We start from the raw sequence: 19881 nt of genomic DNA, 5'->3' as shown, positions 1-19881 counted from the left end.
GATGCAACCCCTCTCCTCATATCAAAATATGACATTTTTTGATTTGCCAGAAAAACCTGTGGCTTCAGAAAGTTCAACACCAACAACCTAAACTTAAACAACTGCAAATCTACCAGAATCAATCCAGATCAACTTAGAAACGAGCAACAAGATAGCTGTGAAGCTGTCATATTGGACATTTTCACAGCAATGAGTGAACGATCCATGTCTGAGGCTAGCTGTTGCTTGACAGCAGAACATGCGTCAATGCTGGGTCACCAGTCCAAGAGCCTCTACTTGACTCACAACTAGTGTTAAAAGTTGATTTAGTAACCAATTAACACTCCTCCCTCAGTCGACATGACTCCCATCAGCATTCTGTCTTGATTGGAGAAAAAACCCAACAAGATTAGACACACAGAGGAAAGACAGATAGAACCAATTTTCTCCCTGCTCTCTCTTTCCCTTTTAAATCCTGTCGGCATGTATAAAAGTGTTTGGTGGTTTGTTTCTATTTCTGATGTTGACTGAGGCTGCCACCCCTCCCCCCACACACACACTAGCTGGCAGACTGAGAAATAAACCCACGTACGCACACTCGGATGTATAATCAGACACTCACAGGTGCACACACACTCTCTTTGGCGAGCACATACACGAACACCTGCAAGGACAGTACACACTCACTGACACACACACACCAAATGCTTGTCAGACCAATGACTTCAGCGTGATTGCTCCTCTTCAGCACCCACACAGCTGAGCAGTCATTATGGCCCTCTGACACCCAACCCTGAAGATAATGACAGCTCAGGAGGGAGACCCCCCCCAGCTTCCCCCCTACCGTACACCCACATCCACACCACAGACTCAAAGATGAACGGGAATACAAGGACCCACACGCTCAGTACAACAGCACAAACTGGCCTATTGCCTTAATGGTATTGGAGTTACACACACTGAGAATCGTGCATTTGCCCAAGAGACACGGTCACATGGACTTCACAGTTAATGAGTGCATTTATCTTACTTTGCTGCAAAGGAAAAGCCCACTCTTGTTTTCCTAGTTTTGTTTTCACTTCATGAGGCAGGGTTAAGTCTCAGTTCAGCCATATTATCTAAACTACATATCGAGAGGTTGGGTGGTACGGTTGGGTGACAATGACAAACATACCATGAGACTTCATGAATTTGTCAGCCTGCTAAGATTTGCCATACTGTTTATGCTGTTCCTTGAAGTGTTTAATCCTTAAATTCCTTAACGAGCATTACCACCACAGGATATAAGAAAACTAGATTCTGCTACACAATGTTCTGACTAGTTTTCAGACCTCATTTCTAACCTCTGCTTCTTTCTTGTGAAACACAGTATAGTTTTAAGTCGTCAAACCTTTGATTGGAGACAAAACAGTCAGGAGGCACTGTATCCGACCATTGTGGGCAATGTTGCAAATCAACAAGTAGGACAACTTCGTGGAAATAAGGCATTTTGTATGATTTTTCGATCAATGTCACAAAGTAGCTCAGTGTGTCGGGCCTTTATTTTGCTGCAGTTTCTCAACCTTTTTTCCAGAAATTTCACTATATCACAGAACTGCAACATAAAATTACATACAGTGTACCATGATGGAGGATTTTTTTCCCATATCGCCCACTCCGTTGTGGACGTGAAAGCAAAAAGGTGTCAGGACATGCTGCTGTAAGCAATTGTTTTTGCAGAGCTTCCTAGTTTAAATTCAACTTTTTGTACTGAACACATTTGTGTGCAGTGGTAATGGAGTGCACACCTTTATTTCCAATGTCAAATCATATTTCGTTTAGATAATTTTGGCCTTGTTGCTGCCTTACGAGACTCCTCCTAGCATTGTTATTATGTTTAGTGAGTTATCACTGCCGGAGTCCTTCAACCCACTGCCTTTTGCTCCCACAGAGGCAAGGAATCAGATGCAAAAGCCCATCAGGGCCGCAAGGGGGGTTGGTTAGGGGCTCTGACTCTCCCTCTGGGGGTTAATTTGTTTAGAGGCTTAACACTCGACAAGGCATAAGGACAGGAAATAATCAACATCACAAACCATAAGCACGCAGATCATCAACCAAGAAACGGAGCGTCGCCAAAGCCCAGAGACAGAGACTGCTTCTGTTTCCACTCCAGAGCTCGGAAACTAGCAATTATAGAGCAGCACCGTAACATGCAATCAATAATGGTGTTTCCTTCTTTTGCATATTCATTCATTTCCAAACGCACACTGTGCAGAGGTGTGTGTGAGAAGCTGCAGTTTACAGCTGCTATTTGTTTTGAAGAAACAAAGGCTGTCGCGTTTTTCATGTCAGGATCTGTGAATTACTGTAAATAGCTTTGTAACAAGACCTAGTGTACGCACAAGCACACACACACACAAACACACATGTGTAGCCCAGCAACGACTGTAATTACCCTTTGGCACTGCACAGTACAGGATGCAGTATACAAGTAATAGTCTGTTAAAATATATTCCAGATGTTATTGTGTGTTGACTGCATTTCCAATCAATAATGTAAGCCACTTAAGTTAACTTTGCCTTTGGCTCAAACCATTTGTTACTGCTCATGTCAATAATACTGATAAAAGTGGCATGCAGCTAAAAAGAACAAAGCCATAAGCATCTGTAGTGGAATACCAAGAAATCACTATGTCCCTTGGGAAAGCACAGAGAGGGGAAATGGTCAAACACCGGACCCCTGCTCTAATGCTATGTGTAGACAAACGGCTCTGCATTGATATAAAACATACTGACGGCAATTTACTGCAGGGAACCCCAGAGACAGAGGCTGTGTGAACAGAAAGATGAAGACAGCGAGAGAGGATGGTGCAAAACTGAATGTCATGCTTTCATACAAAATTCTTGGTTCAAAATGAAATTTCATTAAGTTCACTGCCCATTCATAGAAGATACATATCAATGAGCTAATTGGAAAACACAAACGCCATCCACGGAAGGTTATCCTAAACATGGCTGCTGCTCCAGACAACCGATCACCTGGAGTCCAGAGATAACACACACAATGTGCCGTCCGTCAGATTCGACCGCTGATAAAATTATAAATCACCAGCGGTGAGACAGCAGGACTCGCTAAAAACGTGGGGGTTTTTTTCGTGGACGTGGTTTAGCAGGACGTAGCAGTGCACACTTCAGCAAGCTCTGTGAGTGTCTCGGCCTGTGAGTGAGGATGCTAAATGGATGGAAATAAATTGTGCTTTGTTTACTGTAGGCTACTTTATACGATAACCTGTATGCACCGTGAACCCTGAATTATTTTGGTCTGATGAAAAGGTAAAGTTAGACTGAGTGGGAAAGTATGAACGAGTTTTATTTCTAAAGCTCAGAAAAATAAGAAAAGTAGACTGAATTATAAACACACATGCAATATGAGATCAGTTTATTTGATGCATGTCAAGTATGAAGGCATACTGAATATACATTTTTTATGGTTACCTATAATATGTATATTTGGTTTTACACCTACATACATGGAAACTGATGTCTTCAGTCTGTCTTCTAAGCCCGTTTGAGTGGGGCGTGTATTGATGCGAGACACTACATTGATAAGATAAAACAGACCCCCCATTTGAGCAGAGTTTTGCTGATGGACCATCACGTCAACATATTTTAATACTATTCAGTTACATATTTTACAGCATGATCTTGTGTGTAGTGTGTAGCTTAATAAATCGATTTAAAAAAATCATCTCCGTTTCCAGTTACAATGAAGTGTGAGGTGTCTGTAGGTTTAATCTTTGGGTTAAAAAAGCAAATATAAATTAACAAACACCTTTTTTTGCTTATCCGACAACCCAATGTGAGCCGATGAGAACGCACGTAAGGCACACAAATACTCTGTGTGAAGTAGGACATAAGGCACTGCCCTCAGGTCAAATGCCAAGTTTTTCCTGTGAGACCGCTGCTTTTTTCCTTCAGCTTCTTAGAAAATAAGCTTGCTAGCCTTGGTCCTTAAGGCGACAGTCTTGGCTGATTATAAGTCAACCATGTCTGATATGTCAAACACCCTCAGGCGGCAGCTGACATTACTGGACCTCAACAAATACAGCACAATCATGAGAAGATCCTTTAACAAACAGAGGGAAGTGGATGTGACTACGTGGTGAAGTTCAAGGAAAGAATCACATGTTAACATTAGATTTAAAGTTACTGACAAAGCCCCACAATTAAGCGGTGTTCTCCATTTGCTCTTTGCAAGCCAATACGGAAGAGACTGCTGATCCTTCAGTGAGATGGCTTCATTTCAGCACCACGGAGAGCTCCCCAGTACTCAGCTGTGGCTGATGCTCGGCTAATTCTTCCACTCTTGGGCAACCAACAGCATCTGTTGGTCTGCCTCTCCATCCGCAGCAATAACTGAACTCTTAGGAGACTCCCAAACACCCCAGCACTCTAACGACTGTAGCACCAGTCAAGAGCCAAGGGATGAGCTATTTCATGCTCAGATCAGAAGCAAGATGAAACTGCGGTCTCAAACCAACTGAAATCTGATTCAAACAGAAAACAATTCTGCACTTTCATTTCTAAGCCTATATTGTGTGTTTTTCTTATTTTAGTGGAAAACTGGCCCCACACAGTATCAGTTTTGCCGTCGATCCCTTTAAATTAAGGAGAAAAGACTTTTTTCTAAACTGCACTAATGACAATTAAATAAGGTCAAATTCATCATTGAAGAGGCAGACGTGGCAATTGGCAGTAGTCCAAAAGGTCCACAGGGCAACGCAGCCATAAGGTCTGAGCAACTGGAGAGACTTTTTTTTCCCTACAAAACCTCTCACTGCACTGTTTCTATTTCAATTGCTGTATCCACCTACACATAAGACTAACAGCTGAATACAAGCCCCGCCACATCTCTAGGGGCTTGTCGTGAGAAGTCATTCTGGGAAATGTAGGGAAAGTGGGAACAGCAACATAAACTACAACAATCAGCACTCCTGAAATGTGTTGAATATGATAAACTGTTGAAAACAGTGTTCCAAGTGTGATATTGAACATAAAGTAGATGTATGCACGCACACGTACACACACACAAACCCCTCCAGCAATATCCCTGGGCAGCCCCTCATAGACTGTAGCACATAATCAGTGTTTTTCCATGCTACCTGTCATCATTCTGAAATGTCTGGTCCCCCAGCAGCAAGTCCCTGAAGCGATAGCGAGGCGGAAGAGGAGGCACCTCTGTATCCACCTCCGCCATCTTGAGAGCCGAGATATCCAGAATAACGCCAGAGTTGCCGCTGTTGTTCCTCTGCAGGGTCTCAGTGGAGGGCCTGCAAGACGAGAGAGGAAGCAGCATCTGTTAATCAACATGTCAGCTTTTGCACTATTCTGCTAAAGAGAGCCGGTCACATTGCAAAGATGACATCAGAACACAATTTAACATAACAGATACAATGAGGCGCCTGAGATTGTTTGTACATATTAGAAAACGAGGCATTGATTGAAAGGCCCAATATTATGGAGGAGATTTAATGTTATGGGAAATCTGTAGGCAGCTAAAGGGTTTTATAATAACTAACAAAGTGACAGATTGTTTGCAATCAAAACAATCGATGTTCAGGGGGACTGTATGTTGTATTGAACTCCCCAGATGCCAATTTGCTCATCTGGGACAGAAATGAAAAACAAAAGTGCAGAGAAAAAGAACCGCAAGGAAAATAGACTCATTTTCTTATCTGCTCCATGAATACTGACTGCAAGCATTTATTGAGAGTGAGAATAACCGCTAATGTTTCCATTGTGGGCCATCTGAGCACTGCAAACACTCGAATGGAGATTCTATCCTCCTCCTGAGCTGTTCTGTCTACAGTGTCAAACACAGCTGTGCAAAACTGCTTCAACATAAATGGTGTGTTTTTTTAAAGAAATGACAAAAAGTGATCCTGATTTACTGAGTCAAAGCAAGTCATGCGTTAAAGACTGAACCAGATGATTTGACGTAACTGTCCTGCTTCACACGCATCATGCTTTATTAAACAAAACAAGATGAACATTTACAAATCGCAGGAATTGCTCAAAAACAAAAACTGACGTTTGACTTAAGGAATAGCTTACTGCAGAGACAAATAGGAAAATCTAACCTATTTGCAGATAACAGTATTGTATGTGTGCATGTGTTCCTGAGTGTCTAGTGCATACAGCAGTGGCTACATATTGGAGTATTTACATGGACATGTGTTCCCACTTTGTCACTCAGTGTCATATGTAGGGGAATTAAGTGCTTCAGGAGATTACCTGTCACCATGGGAACTCGATGATCGGCGTGGAGGGCTCATGGCTGTCTCTTGTGGGGGGTTCAAGCGATATGAGAGTGCGGGAGAGAGTGAGAGGACAGAGAGAGAGGAGAGAAAGGAGGGAGTTTAAACACACTTATTAAAAATTCACCTCTTTAAGACTTAGCGAGGATGTAATGTGTTAACATCCACCGCCTGTGCCACAGCTTAACTCCGCTCAGTTCAGTTCAGCGAGACCTCTGCGCTGCTCTTTAAACAGAGCAGGATTACTCCGACACACTTTAATGCAGCTGTGCAGTTAAATATTAATGTGCTCACCATCTCACACAAGCACAATTGATGGTGTTTTATTATGTAGAGTGTATATTCTGATTAAGTGCAAAGCAGTATTTCAGATGGGTCAGTTAGCTATTATCTACCTATGTGTTTATTGAAGGCACCTTGGAGTATGGGTTTTAATGTGTGCAACCAAGGTGAGGGAGGCGATTTTAAATCCATTTTCTGCCGACAAAGCCCCACAGGGAGAGGGAAATTATTTCAGAATAGGACACTGAAGTTTCTTTCACACCTATAATGTACAATTCCTGCCTGTATGTTCTTCTGGACATGTTGGGCTTCATTCAGGTGTGTGTTTCTACTTGAGTGAAACAATGTTGTGCATATTTCATAGGTGGCTTACAGGTCCGATCACATGATTTATATGTGTATCCTGTTGAGACAGCTTTGATTTCCCTCTGAAGCCTCAACAGAGGGAATAATAAGTGGGTAATTCAGGGTTGTGTATTTGTGTGTGGTCATCATAGCATAGTGTGGGCAGCCTTGAGTGGACTAATGGCACCCAGAGACATGCTCTCCTTGATTACCAGTGAAAGAACAGACCCTCAGAAGCAAAGATAGGAAAGAGAGTGGGGAGATGACAAATGAGTGTGCTGGAGAGGAGAGTAGAGGAGAGGAGAGGAGAGGAGGGAGAAAGGGAAAGGAAAATCAGGAAATAAAGAGGCAAGTGCAAAAGTGTAAAGAACACATTGTCTTCAATGTTTCCTTTACTTTAGGGGACAGGAGAAGTTCGGGAAAACCAGATAACAGGATTAAAAAAAGAAGAGATGATGCTGCAAGTCAACCATGAAAGTAAAAATGCTCCTTGTCCTCTATTAAAATACAGAATCTGCAACCTTTGAGAGCTGACTTAATGGATGAGGCAAAGTGACCACAATAATAGGGAAGAGAGTTGCTCCCGGTAGGAGACAGTCTCCACTTAATGGAGAGAATGCTGCAGATTCAGACCAAAGAGAGCAGATGGAGCGAAGCAAAATACACACAGGGCAGAGATAAAATTGGTCTCTAAAAGAAAAACATAGGAGAGCCAAGAGTGAGAATAATAAACAGAATCAAAATGGCCTGCGAATATCTGCAGTCTTCTTCAAAATTCTGTACATATTACAGAAGGATCAAGGTAGATGTCACACTTAGTGTACACCAGATTACAAAGACCAGTTAACATCACCAGTATCTAATCATATGTTCTGACGATACAACTTCTGAATGGCGGCAGTGCAAGTTTTCCTAATGGTTACACAAAAAGTCATTTGAAAAAGGGTCCATCTCTGAAAAACAGCCATCATTTTCAAAGAAAAGACTACTTTTGAATGTAAAACAGGCATATTTCAGTGCAGCTTCACTTGCGCTCTCTAAGAAAATGGTCGGGAGAGTTTCAAGCAAAACATTTGCGATGATGTCCATCATAAATATTAGCAAGGGGACAGGAAGTACAGTTATTTCCCATATGAGCGTCACTGAACAACTAAAAAGTATAAGGCTATAGCATAATAGGCCTACTGGTAAATATGGAAGAGACCTCAAAACTCCACCACATCCTTGGTGGTATCATTTAACTTCCACTTTGAGTCAACATTAAGGCAGTAAGAGTACCACAAATACCAATTCCCTTTTGAACAGCCGGATTGAATGGCTATGTCATGGCCTGGAGATATAATAACAAACAGATACACATGTAAAGTCAATTTACACACAGTCTCTGAGTAAAGTCAGGCCTCCTGAAGGAACACACGCTGCATTGTAGACCTCTTTTTAAGTGCGTTTACCTGTGCTCCTGTTTCAGACCGAGGTCCCATCACCGTGAACACAGGCTCGGTTTAGTTAACGTGACCCTCCATACGCTGCCCATACGGCACTGCTTCTCTGACAGAGGATGTTTCCCATCAACGCGCGCCTGCGTAAACTCGGTCATCATTGAAACATGGTACTTAAAGGGTGGGAAGTCGACTGCAGTGGCCAGGGGGGTGAACAAGAGTCTAACGGGGTTAGCTGAAGCGTTCGGGTCAATCAAGTCAGCCCGCTGCGGTCGTCTTGGCGACAAACACTTCCGGACAAGCTAGCTTTCAAACGGTACTACTTCGCTGTCTGTAGGCTCGCGTGGAGTTGATTTAGGTTGATGAGGAAAAATTAGTCCCGGTCTTCAGCGCTGATTGGGTGACACGCCTTCGACGGCGTTTTCATTTATCGCACACATGACCGTTGATTTAAATGTCATATCGTATATAAATATCAATGCCCCACTTCCGGCACCCCTACGATACTTTTCCTTGTCGCTTAGCAACAACTTTGTTTGCCAGTGTTGACGAACTACATTGCTTGGCGGAGGGAAGATGCTTTTTTTTTCTTTTAGACCGACGCTGTCGATTAGAAACTTGATTTCCCTCTTGCCTTCTTCTTTTTAATTAGCTGGCATCCCCGCGTACCGTTTTCAGCCGCTCTTCCATCAAAGCCCCCGGTCTGCAGTCACTGTGAGTAACGCTTCTCATTTCTCCGTTGTTGTCTTCGGCTGTGTTGTTCTGGCTAACGCGTCTAAAGTAAGGACATCGCGCCGCTAAGCCCCGCTGGCTTCCATGCTTTCCTGTCAGCATCAGCATCCTTTCCTCCCCAGAACGAGCAGGAGGAGGGCGCTCAACCTGGAGTCACCTACGGGTGCCTCGCCATCTGCCGGACAACTTTGAAAACGTTCCGGAATCACAGGTTCGATGCTGACAGAAACTTCTCATTAAAATAAAAGGCTTTTAGAGAAATGAATGATCTTAGAACAGATTTTGCAAATGTGCATCGTCATGATTTTGCACAGCGCCCCTGCCAAATAAATGTGTCACGCTTTAAGACTGCTTCTTCTGTTTCATAAGCGATGTAACAGTGTGAAATGGTCGTGTTGATCCAGTGTGTGCACACTGGATCACTCAGAGTCATCTGGTGGTAAAAGGTGGAAAGTGCAACCTTGCTGCTGTATTGTGACTTAAGAAATGAACCGGCGTAGCTGTAACACCTACATATCAGTCAGTAAACACAGTAATCTGTCAGACCAAGGATTAAAATGGCTATTGAAGACATTTAAAATAAATAAACAAATTAGCAAACAAAAAAACATTGCATTTAAATTAGATCACAACAGTCTTTATTCATTTGTCTCAGAATTTCCCAGAATCCAACATCAATGATGCAGCATACACAGCACATGCAAAGTCTTGGCAACTTCTAGAAATTCACAGTCTCTCATGCGGCAATAGATGTTATTCTTTTTATGTGAAAACATACCTGGTACTGCTCTCTCCTCTGCTATTTGCCTCACCATGGTCCCCCTCAAATTGAAAAAAATATTCATTCTGTGTGTGCTCAGAGGGGCGGATGGGAGACACCGCTGGCTCGTGTGCGTCTCTGGAAAAAGACGTGTTGCTCTGTGTGCGTTCCTTGTGCTCAGCCCATTATTCTCCAGGGGATCGAGCTCTGAGCGTCATCATTTTAAAGCCCACACAGCCACTTATGCTTTCCCATGCCAGCAGTCAGAACTCGCTCTCTCGCTTATCTCACCCAGGATCTTGATTCCCACATATTCCTTTTCCACAACTTGATCCAGCTGATTTTGTTATTGCACAACCCGCTCTGTGTTTGCAGTGCCAAATTGCTGATGATGTTTACGCAGGCTAAATAATGAAATATCACAGAATAATTTGTTTACAGTCAATGCTCACAGGTACAGTATGATAGCATCGCAGATATTCACAGAGGCTGATGTACCCACCAAATGTGGCTACACGATGAACAAGAACATTTCAAAGAAAAAAAAATACTGTAAGATGTCATAAATGGACTAAAGCGATTCATTAAAGCTCATAACACGTAAAACACATAAGTTTTCTATACCATTATGCAATTTTATCAGGACATATTACTGTGTTACTCTGAAAAACATTTAGTATACTTCCTCCACTTCCAACAGCCACCTGAGTTGAGTTCCTCACCTCCTTGTACAACCCATCAAGGTTAAAACTACTACTTTCATCAGAAAGTGATAAATGACAAAAAAAATGAATATTTTGTCATTTACAAATCCTGCACCTGCAAATCCTCCTGTTTCTTCAACCAAACACCTGCGTTATTTCCATGTATAGGATTACCATACCAATGTATCATTATCTGATTTTTAAAACTCCCAAATATTACGTCAGTGTCTCAATGTCGCACTCAAAAATCCATTATATCTGTTTGGGGGGAGGGGGTACAGCCTGAAATGTATCTGCCACTGAGTCATGTCCACAAAAGAGGTCTGTTTTGTAAGCTAGACATAAAAAGACCCATAACTTTAATGGTAACCCAGTAGTCTATAATGTAATGCTCGCAGTAATTTTGCAACAGCAGTTGCCAGCTTTGACTAATGCAGCAATGTCTCATTTTGGATTGAACTCTTCAATTATTCAATTATTACGCTGCCTCACTCGAACCGTGTAACAATGCGTCCTGGAGGCTGGCGTACATCCATTAGGCCAGTTCTCTCTAACACCTCTGTCCTGTTCATATAATGCGAACATTGTCGAGTCTCAGCACAGCACAGCCACTCTCCCTCCCGGATGCTTGCTCTTCATGCTTCCAAAGTGTCTAAAAACAGATGGAGAGGGAAAGACTCAGACAGTGGAGCGCTCAGATTCAGTAAGCAGCCTGAAGGCATATATAATGTATAGGAGCCTTACATGGTGCATGAATCACAAAGTGACTCTATGTATTTGTCTGGCTCCAAGCAGCAGACTTTCTTGATATAGAGTATTTTTGTCCTAAGCTTGAAATTCATTTGACAACTGTATCATAATGGTGATCTGTAACATTAATTAATATAACAGCACATTTAAGTTTGAATGAGTAGGAGTAATTACTTGGATAATGAAGCTATTCTCTTTTTCTTTGTGCACCATATCGCTTTTTAGTAAATGTCTCGCATGACTTTGACCACAGAGTCAACACTTTGTCCTTTTAGAGTCTGCACCGCACGGCACCCTGTGTAATTTCACACTAAGTATGACTGGAACTGGTTGTGACTTTTGATCCGATTGTTATTCATGTCATTAAACTCACTCTTAGCCCCTTTTTGCTGTTAAAATCACAGTGTGGACCCAAACCCTGTTTCTAAAGTACAACCTTGAATCCAAAAAAGTTGGGACGCTGTATAAAACACAATGGGATCATTTGCTAATTCTAGCAGCATAATGACAATGTTTTACGTCATCACCTTCATTGATTCTTTAAAAATGTCTGCTTATTCTGAATTTGATGCAGCAACATGTTTCAAACAAGTTGGGACAGGAGCAACAAAAGACTGGGAAAGTTGTGGAATGCTCCAAAAACACCTGTTTGGATCATTCCACAGGTAAACAGGTTGATTGGTAACAGGTGATAGTATCATGATCAGGTATGAAAGGAGCATCCTGGAAAGACTCAGTCGTTCACAAGCGAGGATGGAGCGAGGTTCACCACTTTGTGAACACATGATTATATAAAGGATGTTACTACATTGACTCAGGAAAACTTCATAAAACTAGTCAACAGTTTGTTTGCAAATGATTGTATTATGTTTTTATTTACATTTTACACAGTGTCCCACCTTTTTTGGAAATTACTGGATTGTATTGACTGTAAGTCTGGATACATACAATATGTTGTATTTTTTGCACTACAGTATTAAAGGCTTGGTTATCCCTGCACCACATTGAGTTCAGCATTTAAAGTACAAAATGTTTCCCTCTGAATACATTTCCGCGTCGTGGCTCTCTACTGTTAATTGATGCAGTGCAATATTGATTCAATTCAAAGCCCGTTTCTTAAAGCCTAAAGTCGTTTTATGCTTCCTGCAAACCACATTAACAGGGAGTGGAAACAAAAATATGTTAGTGCTTTGAGCATTACGTGAGTGATGAGCAATCACAGCAGTGAGCACCAGGCAGCATCGAGGAAGCCACAGCATCCGCCGTCTCCTCTTACCTCCATGTGTTGGTTTCATGGCAGTACGCTTCTATTGTTTTCAGAGTGGTGATGCCATCAGAGCCCCCCACAGCCAGCAAGGCACCGTTGAAGACTACAAGGGACATCTGATAATAAACAAGAGCAGGTGTCAGAGAATTCTTTAAAATTGCATCAATAAATGAGTTTGAATGAAATACATTTTACATGTTTAACTATTTTTATTATTTTAGTATTGCAAACCAGCCCAGTGGGGTTTCCTTAATGAGTGAAACAATTTCAATGTGCCATCCTGATTGCCTGACATTTTAAGATAAGAAAATCCTTTAATTTTTTTTTTATAGATGTTCATGGTGCTCAGGCAGTGATTTTGGTGATCCCCTGACTTTCCCTCTGGCACCACCATGAGGTCTGAGTGAAATGTCTCAATAACTACCGGACAGAATGCCATAAAATTTGGTACAGACATTCATATCACTGTGAAGATGAATTCTAATGACTTCAGCGACCCCTTAATGTTTCATCTAGCGCCATCATCAGGTCAAACTCATAAATACATAAATATTTAAGATGTAAGTAAGATGCTGAACACGTTAAACATCATACCTGCCCGTCCATCCGTGGCAACCAGAGGAAAAGCAAGTTACCAGTGTTTCCCTCATTAATATATTCTTGTGTAGACAAGATTTTGAAAAAAACAAAAAAAAAACAAAAACAGCATTTAGACTAGGGGATCCAAAAATAACAATGAGACCCTAAATCTCTACTGGAATATTTAAGGTAATGTGTCAAGGAGAGTAATGTCCTTCCCTCAGTCACGTCAGCAGTATTTCTTCTCTCCGTCATTCCTGTTCTTATCATTTGGATGCAAAAATAAACCAGACCTTAAATCAGCCGGGAGGCCCAACATCTGATGTATCACAGTGATCCATTACTCACGTTGTCCCTCTTGCTCCTCATGCGTTTGACAGGAGCCCACCTCATGGTGTCCGGGTTAAACCTTTCAGCGGCACAGAGCTCCAGGTTTAGCTCGTCTTTGCCCCCAACCACATAGATGTGTCCCAGGTACACAGCGCAGCCGGCGTTCTCCCTGGGACTCAGCATGTGGGCGCATATCGACCAGGTACCGTCTACAGGGTTGTATCGCTCCACTGGGGGACATTTAGAGGATAGCAGAAGTCAGAAAAGGCCATGTACACCATATAATACACAACTATTGTATGAGTAACACTACCTTACAGACAGGTATTGTTTATATTTATAAGCAAAAATGTCCAGGGTATAGATCTATTGCATGTTTAGATGTACAGAAACACCTAGAGACAAAAGAAAGCAACACACCAATGACAGGAATATATTTTCTATTTATGTTTTAAGAAAAATCTGGTGGGAATTGTTGAAAAATAATGTAATTTCCAACCATTTTCGTAAGCAAGGACCGTGGACTTGATGGGAACCAAAAAAGGTTGTGGGAATTTTACTGACGTGCACTTCTCATGGACTAAAATGGTCTGTGACAAGTGTCAGCACAACATAACCCTTGTTTATCTTTGGCAAGGTCAGGGGGCTTAAGAATGTGTGTGTGTGTGTGTGTGTGTGTGTGTGTGTGTGTGTGTGTGTGTGTGCGTACATGGGCTACTTGCACAAAATAAAAGGTCGAGCTCGTCGCTATGAGTGACTTAAATCCTGTCACACGTCAAAAAGCTGTCACAGAAAGCTGAGTTTTTTTTTTTCCAATAGTGGTGGGAACAAGTCAATTCACAAAATGCTTGCAAGCACAAAATAACACTTGGTTCACGATTGGTAAGATATATTCCAATGTAAATAAATGATCAGCATCTGTCTAGACGCCTTTTGTTAAGGACTCTTTTTAAAGTTGTGCTTCTTGGTATAATTTGTGCCAGCTGTAACAAGTCATGCTGTCACACAAAAACACAAAAAGCACCTCAAGCCCATTTAGGATACGTGTGTAATTACAACCTGAATTGAATTTTCCAGTGAAAATTTGAAGGAGGAAAAATTGACAACAAGGATTTGCTGGGCTTTTCTGTTTTTGTGTCATCGCAGATTCAATACTAAACTTGTGATGGACATTTTTCACTGTTTCCTTACATTCCACAGACCACAGATTTAAAAATGAATTGACGTATTAATGGATGACAGAAGTAATCTGCAGTTACAGCCTTTTGTGAAACACTGGCTGGATGTGTCTGTGCCTGAGGATCGACAGCCTCACCTGAGCTCAGAGCCATATCACCGTCGCTCCCTCCGATCACATACATGTGACCCCCCAGCACTGCCGCCACTGCTCTGGTGCGTCTGGCCAGCATCGGTGCCTGCTTGCTCCACGCGTTCATTTTTGGATCGTACCTTGAACAATGAAACAAAGGTTGCCGAGTCCAATTTACCAAATGGCCTGTCAATCACTGATGTTTCTGCATAACTCAGTTCACCATTACTTTGTTCCTTCCTCTGAGTCAGCCACTTCAGATTGCTTTCAAATTAATGTGAGATGTCAGGTAAGTAAGATTGTTAATACTTTCATTCTAGATGTATGTAGAGACACAGCCTACTCGTTCCACTTTCATTCAATGTTCATTTTTAAAGGGAGATTTGTCTTTGTATCATCAAAGTACACTAAAGCTTTTCTGTTGCACCAGATGGTGGAAGGAATGGAAGACTGTGGGAATTCGTTGGGAAAATAATAAATAGGCATGCCAATTAATATCTTGAAGGCTTGAAGTCTCATTTGATTACAGTATGTATTAAGAGGAGTCACAGTTAATGTCAGATATTGATCTTTTGTATCACTCACGCTGCAGTACCTCTCCACAGTATTTGTTGCAGCAATGCCGTCGTGCCCTCCAATAGCGTACAGGTATCCATCCATCGGCACCAGACACACTCCGCTGCGGGGGCTGCTCAAGGGTGCTACATCTGTACTCCAGCTGTCTGTGTCTGGGTTGTACCTGCCGTGATTGTGGTCAAGGAGCGGGGATGTCAGAGTGTGGAAATAAAATGCGGTGGTGGTAATAACGGCTTGAGCAGAGCCAACACAGACACGAGCTTCTTTAGAAACATACGTTTTTCAAGTGTTTTGTATTGTGTGCTTTTGAGGAACAATTCGCACTGGGACAAAGTATGTGAGACATGTGGGCATCTGTGTAAACGTCTCACAGAGTGCATCCTCTCCACCGGAAGGCCATTAGAAACTGTTTTCTCTCTATTCAAGGCCATTAGATGAAAACCCGCATCCCCCAAAGCGACACTTCTCAGCTAATTGGCAAATCTTTGCAGGAGTGGGATGTCAGAAATTCCCTTGAAATGTCACAACAGCGCTGCAACTGCCCTTCAGAGCTTAGGTAACCAAAATGAGAGCTTCACAACATGCGAAGATGAGGGAAATCCCATAAAGTGTAGGTGTTGGGTGGTCTGTTGCTCAATAATATGGCTTCAGGTTAGAATTTGGATTTAATGTCACAAGGCCCACATCTAATTTCTGCCTTAAGGCTGACCTCTACTGTTCAGTGATGTAAACAACAACAAATACATACAGAGCTTTCCTTCCTCCAACGCATCTGGTGATGAAGGCCAGTAAGCTCAAAGAACTGCTTTCACCATCAGCTAAAACGTCTTGTTGGGGTCTTTTTGCTCATGTCTATTTGGGTTAAATGAAATGCCTCCTGTACAATGTTTTCCTCTGTGTTCACTGAACATATCTGTAATTCTTCTCTGTCAGGAATATGGAAAATGTCTACATTCTACATACAGATATCCCTTTCCAGTCTGGGTCTGTGGGAACTCATCCAAGTGCCATAAAACCTTGCCTTGCCTTTTTTTCTGCTGCTATTTTGGTCAGAACTCTCATGAAAAATAGATTTTTAATCTCAGCGAGGCTCCTTTCCCAGTTAGATGAAGTTGTACAAACACGGTACAATCCATGTACAGTACCTCCTTGGTTCTCTCAAGCCACAGCACATTCACCGCCACCCTCCATCCCAGTGTCAGCACTCAGCACCAAGGCCACGAGTCACTGACAGGCATCTAAGTTACATTTACGTGACTTCATCCTCCACAGTTCAACCTGGGTGGAATCCTCTGACTGTCAGAGCCAAGTAGCTCATGCTTATTGACATGACTGGTATTTCAAACCAGCGCCAGCATGCTTGCTCCCATTCTCTCACGCTGTGATAACTGGTGTGAGGTAATGAAATGTCACCAGAGAATCGACACAAACCAAATGGAACAGTTTCAATTACGGCCTCCCGTGAAAGTTGGATGTTTGCATTTAACTGGGATATGAAATTCAACGGAGCGTGTGACAAAGCAAACGTGTGAGGCTCTCGCAGCGAGAAATCCTACAAGCATCAAGTGAAACTCTAATGGGAGAGAATTTGAACTTATTCCACAGTGTGACATTTTCAGATACAAAATGATTGCAAACTGAGGACCCCTGAGCACAGATTCTCCGTGCAAGACATTTTGACACTGCTGGCTCTCACCTCTCCACACTGCTGTAACATCGGACCTTATCTTCTCCACCCACTGTGTAGATCTTGCCATCCAGTGTGCCCACAGCCACGTTGCCACGATTGTTGACCATGCGTGCTGCTGTTCTCCACTCATTGTACTCAGCACAGAACTGTTCTACCAAACAGGATGGGTCCTCCTTGGTCCATCCCCCGACTACCAAACAAAACAGGACACTCGTTATTTTATTGCAGTTCTCATCTAAACATATCTCCTATATGGTGCTGCCATAAAGGGAAAATACATCTCTTCTTACAGAATATTTAAACTGCAAAAATGCATGTCATTAACATCAATCCACAACAGACAGTAGCAAAAAAGATGCCCTTTTCATGAAAATGTTCTTTTACAGGACTTCCTGTTCTGGCTTCTTTTCTATCATATCTCACTCTTTGCCTTTCTCTATATGCAGTAGCAGCAGTAAACAAGGCAAATTTAGGCAAAGATCCAATAGTATTGAGCTGTTTTGACTGGCTTCCATGGCGATCCTTGCCAGAAAGAGGTGTGATCTAGCAAAGTGAAAAAACGCCAAAGTGAACTCAAACTTATGAGTAATTTATCAGACTGCAAATGCACAGATGGGTAACAAATTAGAGGAAAAATGCAACATTAAGTGTCTTAGTAAGGTGTTTGGCCACCACGAGCCGCCGGAGCAGCTTCGGCGCTCTTTGGCCGAGAAGTGATAAGTCTCTGGGACTCCTCCAAAGTGTGTTCCTTCATTTTGGGTTTTGATCATGGTGGTAGAGAGGGCTGTCTAACACGGTGGTGCAAAATCTCCCATTCTTTTTCAGTAGAATTTAGATCTGCTGATTGCGAAGGCCATAGCATTTGATTCACATAATTTTCTACTCATCCGACATTCAGTGCACCCATGCATTTACATTTGTCCTGTTTCTCCACTCAGTTATTATGGTCTGTCCTTTACTTTTTCTTCTGTCTGTATGTTTTTCTCTGCTAAAGGCACTGAGGGCTCCACTGTGGTTTACCTTTTGCATTTTAAGTCCCCAGCTTCCCTCCCTTTCTCAGATATGATCAACAGTCTCCTTAAGCACTGTAGGCTGATTTTTCTGATCCAGTATGTAATCCCGTCCTTGCAGAGCTGCTCTGTGTGCCCAGTTTCTTGCACCTGCAGGCTGATTCATGCCGTCAGCCTCTGCATGGAGGGGATGCACGGTTGTTCTGAATCCTCTAGACGAAGATGTAGTTTATACAGGCGTCATGGATTCGGTCCCTCTATTGTAATGATTGGCTAACATGCTCCACAATGTGTATAAAAGCATGGAAGTATTATCAGCAAAAAAGAAAAAAGAAAAAAAAATGAACACATAATCTTTCAGTTTATCAGAAACATTTAAATTCAAAATCACCAAATTTGGAGATACTCAGTTTTAGCTGGACAGGAAAGGTATGAAAAACTAATTTGTTCACTTAATGAAAGGTAGATCAAAAATAGGCCTTCTTTTGCAGAAAACATTCTGTGTAGCTTCCTCGGGTTCAGTTCTGGTCTCAGTGTCTTGGATTACTGGGACTCTTGAACCAAAATCACAAAACTCTGCTCGACAGATATACACCAGTGCAGCCACTGACCCACAAACATCATGTCATTGAGGTCTACGGGGGGAAGTCTGCTGAGCTGTCTGCGAAGGGAGAGGGGGGTTGCCATACGGCGACGGCGGGGGGACCTTCCCTTCCTCTCTTTAATCAGTGTATGGCGGGGCACTGGTTCCTGCAGGGCTGCCCTAAAACATACAATGAGAGAGCAGACATGAGCAAATTGCAGTGGTTACAAGGTCACGGCTTGTTCTCAAGGGAACTATTCAGCAAATGTTGTCATTAAGCAAATTTAGAAATGTCCAACAAATGAGAACAAAATTTTAGGTCCCCGTGTTCATTAACATGCTCATTTAGAATTAACTACGAACTTGAAGTAGGATTTACAAAGATGACTTCATTGATCACTGTGTATAATACATGATGCACGGTCACATCACCTCACACTGTTTCCCCCAAGTGCTAACTATATTGCAGCAATTACGCACAAGATGATTCATTAATTCAAATGATGGAAAACACACCTCATAATCAGCTTTACACCTCTTAAACATACCAGCACAGAGGCTCTACATCAGGATTAATAATCTTACCCTTGTTCATTGTACACTCCCATGTTTTATGTGCTCGGTGCTTCCCTCGGGGGCTGAAGATGGGTCTCTGGCCTCCTACACACTCTGTTCCCTCTCCTTAAACGTCTAGCCCTTCTGTACTTGACCACTTCAAGGAGTCAAACTTCCTCCCCTTAGCGACACCACCGACATTCACACAACTTCCCCAAGTGATTCATCCCACCGTCACTGCATCCTGAAACCCAAGACTCCTCATACACACCCTGGCTTCAGTTTTCCTTTTGACAACTGTCATGCTAAAGGAATTGTTGGCATGGTCTTAATTTTAGGTTCAGATGAGCCTCCCTCAGTGTCCTGTAAGATACTGTGTCATCGCTCTTAGTTTTAGACCCGAGACAGGCCGCCATGTGTCGAGGAGGGTTACCAACACTAGTCTTGTGCTGGTTACTGTAAAGGATTTCCCCTGTTTGAGTGTGGGTGCATCATTAACATTCAGTCTTCATTATCATTTCACATTTTCACCGGAGGGGTCCGGATGTCTGTTCCTGCAATTCTCCCGCCCTTCCATCGCTTTCATTCCCCTGAAGTTCGCGTGACTACCTATCCTCCAGAAGGCCTATATTTATATCTGTGTCCAGCAGAAACACCTCAGATGGGATAATGATTCATCTCATGTAGGTCAAGGAA

General features: G+C 42.5%; 1 protein-coding gene across 2 annotated transcripts in view; it reads right to left on the bottom strand.

Moving 5' to 3' along the window:
• kcnt1b (potassium sodium-activated channel subfamily T member 1b) overlaps positions 1-5214 on the bottom strand; it is a 68049-nt gene extending 62835 nt beyond the window's left edge. For both annotated transcript variants that reach the window (XM_041936572.1, XM_041936573.1), the window contains exon 1: positions 5120-5214. In XM_041936572.1, coding sequence (XP_041792506.1) covers positions 5120-5214 — 95 coding nt within the window. The remainder of the gene's footprint in view (positions 1-5119) is intronic.
• Positions 5215-19881: the final 14667 nt, after the last annotated feature.

The sequence above is a fragment of the Chelmon rostratus genome, chromosome 5 (assembly GCF_017976325.1).
Source record: "Chelmon rostratus isolate fCheRos1 chromosome 5, fCheRos1.pri, whole genome shotgun sequence".
Classification (NCBI taxonomy): Eukaryota; Metazoa; Chordata; class Actinopteri; order Chaetodontiformes; family Chaetodontidae; genus Chelmon; species Chelmon rostratus.
This window is presented reverse-complemented; position numbering and strand designations above follow the sequence as displayed.